Here is an 8,971-nt window from a genome sequence, read left to right as displayed (position 1 = left end):
TTATTATTATCATATCAAAGATTAAATTGCTTCTTTTGCACTTTCTTTTTTTTCCCTTTCATAAATTAATTTTTAGTAGTAGAATAAATTGTCTTTAGCTCGTCAATTTAATAAATAAATTTACCCTTTAAAAATTAAATAAATTAAATCAATTTATGAAGTACCTAGCACCACACGGTCAATTTTACAAAATTCATAAAGGGTAATTTTTGCCCTTTAAGAAGGAAAATAGCAATTGATGATTTAATTACAAAATTCATAAAAGGTTAATTATATGATTTGTTACGCTCCAGGGGTAAAATTGACCTTTTATGAATTTTCTATTACATATTAACTGAGTTTTAACGAAATAGTGAGAAAATGCTAATAGTTTAAACGTTTGGTGATAAATTGATGGTTTTACCAAACTGTGGTACTGACATGATGTGTCAGAATACATTTGGTAGAAAAATGATAATATCCCTTAAATTTAAGGGTCTTTAGTAGTCCTATTATCAATACTATAAAAATTCATATAGCATCATAAAAAAATCCACAAAATCTGAGAAAAAGACAGAAAAAGAATAATAATAATTTCATAAAGAAAGAACACAGCTAATTTTTTTTTTTTTTTTTTTGAATTCAGAACACAGCTGAAATTGAAAAAGCGAACAAAAATTGGAAGTAGAGAAGTGACAGAAGACCTTACTTTAGTTTAGAGATGGGCTATCAAGAATCAAGATAAAGAAAAAGTATGATTGGTGACTGAGCAATATCACTCTCCTTCTGGGTGAGTTGTTATTGTTATGACTTAATGACATTTGACTCCTAAACTCCTCCCGCCTATAAATTATATTAGCAGTTGTGGTTAGTACACGATGTAGAATATTACCTACTACTTGCACCTCCCTGTAGATAATTTGCCAAAACTTTTTTATTTTATGATCAACCAATTCCAGATCAAGTAAACTAAACGAAGATACTAAAACAAATGGCCGATAAAATTCCCAGAGTTTTCTGTATCGGAACTGCCGATACAAAATTGGAGGAGCTTCAGTTTCTTTCTGGATCTGTTCGATCCAATCTTGCCACCTTCTCCAACAACTCCTCTTCCAAGGTAACATTTGTTGGTATGCGTTCATTACATTTAATAATTGTTCTAAAGTTGACTGTAACCAAAATAAAAATTCTTAATTGATGAAAACAGGTGGACGTTGTGGTGGTTGATGTGTCTGTTAGTGGAAAAGAAACAGAGAATGTGGGGGATTTTAAGTTTGTGAAGAGAAAGGCTGTGCTTTCTTGCTTACCTGAGTCCAATGGGAAAATTCCAGATGAGCTAGATGATGATAGAGGTAAAGCTATTAGCTTTATGAGTAAAGCTCTTGAGAATTTTCTTAAAATAGCTATCGAGGATCAAGTTCTTGCTGGAGTCATTGGCCTGGGAGGCAGTGGAGGTACATCTCTCATATCATCTGCTTTTAAATCTCTGCCCATTGGTTTACCAAAGGTCATCGTGTCAACTGTTGCCAGCGGTCAGACTGAGCCTTATATTGGAACCTCTGACTTGATTTTGATTCCATCAGTAGTGGATGTTTGTGGGATTAACAGCGTTAGTAGGGTAGTATTTGCGAATGCTGGAGCTGCTTTTGCTGGAATGGTGGTAGGGAGACTAGAGAGGTTGAGAGATTTCGGCGCTAGTAAAGAAAAATGTACTGTTGGAATAACCATGTTTGGGGTTACAACTCCATGTGTAAATGCTGTGAAAGAAAGATTGGAAAAAGAAGGTTATGAGACTATGGTTTTTCATGCCACTGGAGTTGGGGGCAGGGCTATGGAGGCTTTGGTTAAAGAGGGCTTCATACAGGTATTTTACAATCTACACTACAAGTGTTTAATAGTGATGAACATGCATGGTTTATCTCAAGTTGTGGATTAGATTTTATGTTTACATTTAACGCCACACCTTAATGTAATAACTTACCACCTCAATTTATTTATAGTTGTGTGTTGTATCTTCCTTCTGGAATTTCTACCTAAGTTTGGTATGAGTCAAGCTGGTGTACCAGCTAATTTAAATTCATTAGTCCTGAATAATGTTAATTTAATTTCATAAAGGGTGTATTGGACATCACAACTACTGAGGTTGCAGATTACGTAGTTGGTGGTGTTATGGCATGTGACAGTTCCCGATTTGATGCAACCATAGAGAAGAAGATTCCTTTAGTGCTGAGTGTGGGTGCCTTGGACATGGTGAACTTTGGAGCTAAAGACACCATACCTTCGAAGTTTCAACAACGGAAGATTCATGTACATAATCAACAGGTAATGAATCTCAAATTTAAATCTCTCTTATAATTTGTATGGCATTGCCTAGCATATGAGTTGGGTTTTCTCTGACTGCAATGGTAGTGATTTCATTTTTCCCTTTTTTCTGATCTGGAGTCTAAACAGAGCAAAGTTATAATTTGTGTTTCTTGGGTTGACAATCTTAAGATAGATAGGATAGTTTGCCTTCTGTAATTTTGATATGTAATGCTTGCCTTTGCAGGTCTCACTCATGCGGACCACTGTGGATGAGAACAAGAAGTTTGCTGCGTTTATTGCAAATAAACTGAATCAATCATCATCAAAGATTCGTCTTTGCTTGCCGCAGAATGGTATCTCAGCCTTGGATGCACCAGGGAAGCCATTTTATGATCCTGAGGCAACTGGCACACTTATAAGTGAACTACGGACTCTTATTCAGACAAATGAAGATCGGCAGGTGTCATTATTGCTCATCAAATGTTGTATCACAATCCCTACCTTCTTTCTTTATTGGATTTTATGTTCTACATTTTCATGGTCTTTATTTATTTAATGTATGCATTATACAGGTAAAGGTATACCCCCATAATATCAATGACTCTGAGTTTGCGGATGCTTTGGTTGATTCATTTTTAGAAATTAGTGGGAAGAATCTTATGGCTTTCAGTTCTGCCCATCATGTCTCTTGTGAACGCCATGAAGATTCTGTTTCTAACATATATAGCTCAAGCCATGGGACCATATGCTACAGCCCAAGCAACTTCCCTGATGCAAGACCAGGTTACATTATAATAACTTTTCCAAACAAAATATTACATTAGCTTGGTATAAGAATTTATTTTTATTTGAGAAAGAGAACTTATCTTAATGAAGCCTTAAGATAGTATAAGTTACTATATACAGCTCCAGCTTTTGTAGCTCTAATCATATTTAATTTGATATGATACAGATTTACCTTTGGTCAAAATTAACAAATGGAGAATAAAAACAACATAAAATTCTTTTCAATTGTGGAGTTAGATGGTGGATGCAGTATGTCAACGCAGACACTCCTAACCAGTAATGAACTGTATGTGTGACAGAAACTTTGCGAAGGACTCAAGCAATATTGTCGAAACTGAAATATCAAATAGATAAAGGATTACCCATAATTGGGGCTGGTGCTGGGACAGGAATATCAGCAAAGTTTGAGGAAGCTGGTGGTGTTGATCTGATAGTATTGTACAACTCAGGACGCTTTCGCATGGCGGGAAGGGGCTCCTTAGCAGGCTTGTTGCCTTTTGCTGATGCAAATGCAGTTGTTCTTGAAATGGCCAATGAAGTGCTGCCTGTAAGCTCCCATTATTCAGGGACTTGTGGCCTATCCATCTTCATGTACCCTTGTTCACAGGGGGACACATACAAGTGCATAGTTGAATACGTCAAAATTATTTATCTTTGAACTTCATTTGTTTGTTAATTATCATCTCTTTTTAATTTTCCCAGTGAGGTGATATTGTGCTGTTTTCAGATTTCAAATCCCTTATCAGACATTTCTTATTAATGGAAGTCACACAACAAATTGTAGGTGGTCAAGGAGGTACCGGTTCTTGCTGGCGTATGTGGAACGGATCCTTTTCGCCGGGTGGATTACTTCTTGAAGCAATTGGAGTCAATTGGGTTCTTTGGTGTGCAAAATTTTCCAACTGTTGGGCTGTTTGACGGTAATTTTAGACAAAATCTGGAAGAGACAGGAATGGGATATGGGTAAGCTGTAAACAGTATGTTTTATTCATATTCTTGTTGTAAAATAATTTATCATGCCTCTTACAGTTAGAATTTTCCTTCCCTAATTATCAGATTGGAGGTTGAGATGATTGACAAAGCACATAAGATGGGTCTTTTGACAACCCCATATGCCTTCAACGAAGGTGAAGCTGTGAAGATGGCTAAAGCTGGTGCTGATATCATAGTGGCTCATATGGGGTTAACTACTTCTGGGTCCATAGGTGCAAAAACAGCTCTCTCATTGGATGAAAGTGTTGATCGTGTTCAAGCTATAGCAGATGCTGCACATAGGATCAATCCCGAAGCTATCGTTCTCTGCCATGGAGGTACATTTTGGAAGCCTCTTGTTTCTTAGTGCAAATTATGTTTCTCTGAATTTGTGAATTTATAAATACAATTCATTGATGTCAAATCCTGAGATATTAAACATCTTTTGTATCATTATTGAAGCCATGAATTAATTGGTTCTCATTGTACACAAAGCCATTGTGCAACTTTTGGATGAGAGCCTTATCAACTGTAGATTTTCAAGTTCTCTCTTATTTGCCTTGTTCTCTTTATAGCTTTCGCTTAAGCATATTCATCTTGCTAAGCTTTTTCAATAATATGACCGGAATTTCAGCTCCTTTGCGTGCATTTTGACTTGAAATCTTGAATCCTTGAGTTATAGTTTTTTCCTTTTAATTCTTGTACTCTATTTACCTTCAACACCTGAATTATATGTACATTTGATATCGAATAATGTAACAACCGGAGATTTCTGTTGCAAATTACAGGCCCTATATCTAGTCCTAGTGAGGCAGGGTTCATACTGAACAGAACCAAGGGAGTACATGGGTTTTACGGTGCATCAAGTATGGAGAGGCTACCAGTTGAACAGGCGATAACTAGCACAATGCGCCAGTACAAATCAATTTCTATCAAGTAAACTTTGAAATCTCCATTTGTCGTGAGTCCTCCTAGTTTATGTTTATCTTCTCTCCCTATTTTCCTCTTTGTTTGATTTTTCCCATTTTGGTTTATCATGTTGTATTTGTATTACATGAATTATGTACTTGATAAGAACAGTGTCAAGGCATTGTGATTTATAGAGAATAATGCTGATTGATTTGGACAGGCTTTGCCATTTTACTAAGCATGACATATGATAACAGGACAAAAACAATATTCCAGTCTAACCACAGGCCCTGTGATTTTATGGATGGCTCTATCAATAAAAAGGAAATCACATTAAATTTTACAACCAGATTAAATATTTTTGCTCTTAATACTTTATTGATTATCATTTATCAAATAGATGGAGCCCTAATGGTGCATGTATTCAGAAATAGATCTTCAGATGATCTGCTCTTTACCTTGGTAAGAAGTACTTATTTAAAGCCATTACAGGTTTCCTCAACCAGCGGCTCTGCTATATATCTGATTTCTGAATGATGCCCGGCATTTTTGCACTGTCATATGGTGGCATAATTATCTGAAGCTATTCTTGCTCATTTGCTCTTGTTTACCATTCTTGCTTATTTGCTCTTGTTCAAGGGCTTTAGGGTTATGGGACAGCCACTCCTCAGCCGAGGAATATGCGACTTCTTTTCCAGGCTAAGATCTGGATCATCCACTGTCCACCTACACATTGGGAAGTGAGTGAGTGAGACTTTTATCCTCGGTTAGAGTTAGAAGGTTTTTAGTTGCAGTGAAAGATAACTCACAGGTAACCACTCGTCAGCCGGTGTAAAAAGATCAACATTGTTACTTTTGCCATATTCATTCCTAAGCATGTCCTTGGTCCTGATCCAAACGGTATGAAACTGTAGGATTTCTGCATTTCCTGGAGACAATAAGATTGGATATATTCAACTCTTGCGCCAAATACTTCTGTAACTGTTAGAAACTTCGAATATTAAGAAAAAAAGAATAAAAAAATAAAGCCACTTACCTCAAATCTTGAAGGGTTAAATTGCTCAGGGTCCTTGTATAAAGCTGGGTCGTAGTGTATATAAGCTGCATCAATGTTAACGTGCCATCCTTTTTTTATTTCAAAACCTGTAATCACAACATAGACAATCAAGCAACAATAATGGCTTTTTCATTTTCAGGTTCTTCTGAAGAAAGGAAGCGTATCTACCACGTTCCACCCACTTAACTTTGATAGCTAGTATTTGGATTTTGACAACGAATAAAATTTAAAACCTAAATGTCACGGCGCCTCAATCCAAACAAGCCCTTAATTGAGTTTAGTCTTTAAAGCATTAAAGTGACTTGCCATCAATTGTGCAGTCATTAAGTGCAACACGGGGATACCACAGCAAAACATTTGACATTCTTAGTGTTTCTTTGACAACCTGCAGAACATTGCAAGAGTTGCTCGGATGATAATGCCTTTTTATATGGAATTATGTATTTGACATCTAAAATGTAGATCAACATAGCTTGAAATATTTCTCTCGAACATGTAACTGTTCAGTTTAGAATGTCTAACCTTTAACCCATAAGACATGCTGCTCACATCTTCAAGGGTAAGGGCGGCTCCATCAGCCTTGTCTTTTATCATTGCCAGTTGTTCTTCCTGTAACTTATTGTTAGGGATCTTCACATTATTGAGCTGTACTTCCATCACAAAATACAAAATATACACAAAATTTCATAATGTTCATTATTGCCACAACTGGCAAAATTAATGTCGTCCACCGATAGGTGGTATAAAATTATCATATTAATTAGTATAATAAACTTGCTGATCGAAAAAGAATTTAAAACTTCTTAAGTGTATTAAAAAAATATTTCTTTTCTTTTGGATTTCAAAATTAGAAAAGCACTATATATATATATATATATATGTATGTATGTATGTATGTATGTATATTGTGGTGCTCACATGTTGATGTCCGCACCTGAGCATGACTCTATATATATATTCTCAATTAACTATTATATCATATGGTGTAAAGCTTTCTCACACTTCAATAAAGTGCGGAAACTCTTACCAATATTCTCAAGTGCGAATGTCCGCATTTTCTAAAATACAAATTCATTGTATACATCATATGATGTATTAGTTAATTGAACAAAAAATTATAAGAATACTAAGATATCATATGGTGTATATAGTAAATTTGTATTTTAGAAGATAAGGGCATCCATAGCAGAGAAGCGCTCTATATATATATGTTGTGTGTATGTATGTATGTATGTATGTATGTATGTATGGTAGCTGCAGTAACCAAGAAACTAAGTTGGCTTGAAATTGTCAGCACCCTTAGTTTTTGCTGGGCTTCCCTATTGTCGTGGAGAAACTTGACACTCCACATCATAGCAGCAGCGGTGGTGGTCTGGCCAGCAATGATCAATGTCAATAGATTATCCATGATCTCGGAATCACTCAGTTTTTCATTTGTTGGACATGAATCTTTCTCCAACATTGACTGCAGAAAGTCCTCAAATGATTCCTCTCCACTCCGTCTTTTGGCAATCATCCCTCTAAATGTTTCCATCAGCCTTCTACGTGCCTGTTTAATCAATTAATCTTTTCATATTATTAATCATTGAAGATTAACGGACAGTTATTGTACTGTCTTAATTACCTTAATGCCTCTATAATATCTTGTGCCTGGAATCATAAAGGGGAAAGATAACATGGCATCCGAAACGGCTGTGCAGTCTTTCTCAATCTGACCAAGCAAAGAATCATCCGTGACACTCATCAGCATGTTGCACATAGCATCAAATGTTAGCTGCAAAGATAATTTTTTCAATAGATTAAAGTATGTTATTGTTAGAAATGCACAAGAAGCAACAAGAACAAATTTCAACTGGGGTTGTGGTACCTTCATGCTAAAATCAAGTATTGAAAAGCTCTTCCCACTTTCTTGCAATTTGTTGAGTCTCTCAGAAAGCATCTTGTCAAAAGTCTTGACAAATTTAGACAAAGAGTTCATGGAGAAAGGATCAGATAGAAGACGCCTGATTCTTTTGTGACTCTCGTGCGGCACGCACAACAAGCTATTCTTTCCAACAGCATCCGCCATTGATTTTACGTATCCCTTGTTGAAGTTGGCAAAATCACTAGTAAATATCATTTTTGCACCCTCAGTGCTTGGTACAAACATATGTATCTTTCCCAATATCCGTGTCTTGAACCACTTCCCATACCTGCTAGTTTTCATTACAGGCATCAACCAAACAATTATGCGTGTGTGTGTGTGTGTGTGTGTGTGTGTATCCAAAGCATTCCATATCAGATGTTGTAACTGACTGTAATATATATTCATAATTAACTATGCATACTATTATATTGATGTGCTTCAGTCAAAAGAATGGAATCCATAAAACAAAATGTTATAGTTGAATTTTTGTTTCAATAGTAAGTGAATATGCTAGCTAGTCCTAGTTGAATAGTCTCAGGCTGCGCAGGTGAAACCGTCTCCTATTCGGCACAGATTCTAGTGTATATGCCAGCATCGAAAGGATTTATGCCATTGTGATTTGTGAAGCAACAAACTTCTGAAAAAGTTAAGATCAATTGAATCAAAATTAACAAGCAGCGAGCATCCAAGATATCGGATGCTAATAGAAGTAGCAGGAGAATCACTAACCGCAGTCTTCTAACTTTGACAAAATTATAGCATCCTTTTGTGCTGTTAGTAGCTGAAAAGAAAGAGAGAGTTTCACCGATGAAAGGTAATCCCAGCCGTCCAGGGATCTCAGCTTTTCTTCCCCAAGATTTGGATAAGAAAAACGCAACACCTAATGAAAATACAGTAACTATGATAACATAGTAGTTTTGCACTTGGAAGAGCAGCTCTTCGTTTGATAGGATCACCTTCATCTTTGTTAGCTTTTTTTTCACCAAATTTTGACGCATGAAATTAGAAAATTCTGATCATGTAATGTTATTATATTTAGATGGTAAATTTTACATCTT

At 36.0% G+C, this 8,971-nt stretch overlaps 2 protein-coding genes across 3 annotated transcripts in view; one reads left to right on the top strand and one right to left on the bottom strand.

The window, feature by feature from the left end:
- Window positions 1-5,272, top strand: part of LOC18037843 (UPF0261 protein SACE_5696) — a 10,772-nt gene extending 5,500 nt beyond the window's left edge. Inside the window, exons 3-11 of one of the 2 annotated variants that reach the window (XM_024180626.1) lie at window positions 991-1,096; window positions 1,187-1,843; window positions 2,095-2,301; window positions 2,528-2,743; window positions 2,856-3,066; window positions 3,369-3,616; window positions 3,854-4,032; window positions 4,126-4,379; window positions 4,830-5,272. In XM_024180626.1, coding sequence (XP_024036394.1) covers window positions 991-1,096; window positions 1,187-1,843; window positions 2,095-2,301; window positions 2,528-2,743; window positions 2,856-3,066; window positions 3,369-3,616; window positions 3,854-4,032; window positions 4,126-4,379; window positions 4,830-4,981 — 2,230 coding nt within the window. In that variant the 3' untranslated portion in view covers window positions 4,982-5,272. Of the gene's footprint in view, window positions 1-646; window positions 1,097-1,186; window positions 1,844-2,094; window positions 2,302-2,527; window positions 2,744-2,855; window positions 3,067-3,368; window positions 3,617-3,853; window positions 4,033-4,125; window positions 4,380-4,829 lie in introns of those variants that run through there. The other variant, XM_006425564.2, reaches the window with a different exon arrangement.
- Window positions 5,273-5,439: 167 nt separating this feature from the next.
- LOC18037748 (ent-kaurenoic acid oxidase 2) lies at window positions 5,440-8,171 on the bottom strand. Its single transcript, XM_024181000.1, has 8 exons — window positions 7,875-8,171; window positions 7,632-7,781; window positions 7,305-7,556; window positions 6,530-6,616; window positions 6,314-6,392; window positions 5,987-6,093; window positions 5,760-5,878; window positions 5,440-5,676 (listed from the first exon to the last, which is right to left on the bottom strand). The coding sequence occupies exons 1-8, from the start codon at window positions 8,154-8,156 to the stop codon at window positions 5,571-5,573; spliced, it is 1,182 nt and encodes a 393-aa protein (XP_024036768.1). The 5' UTR covers window positions 8,157-8,171; the 3' UTR covers window positions 5,440-5,570.
- Between the last annotated feature and the right edge of the window lie 800 nt (window positions 8,172-8,971).

This window comes from Citrus clementina, unplaced genomic scaffold (assembly GCF_000493195.1).
Source record: "Citrus clementina cultivar Clemenules unplaced genomic scaffold, Citrus_clementina_v1.0 scaffold_7, whole genome shotgun sequence".
NCBI lineage: Eukaryota > Viridiplantae > Streptophyta > Magnoliopsida > Sapindales > Rutaceae > Citrus > Citrus x clementina.
Note: the sequence above shows the minus strand (reverse complement) of the source record. Positions and strands in the feature narration are given on the sequence as shown.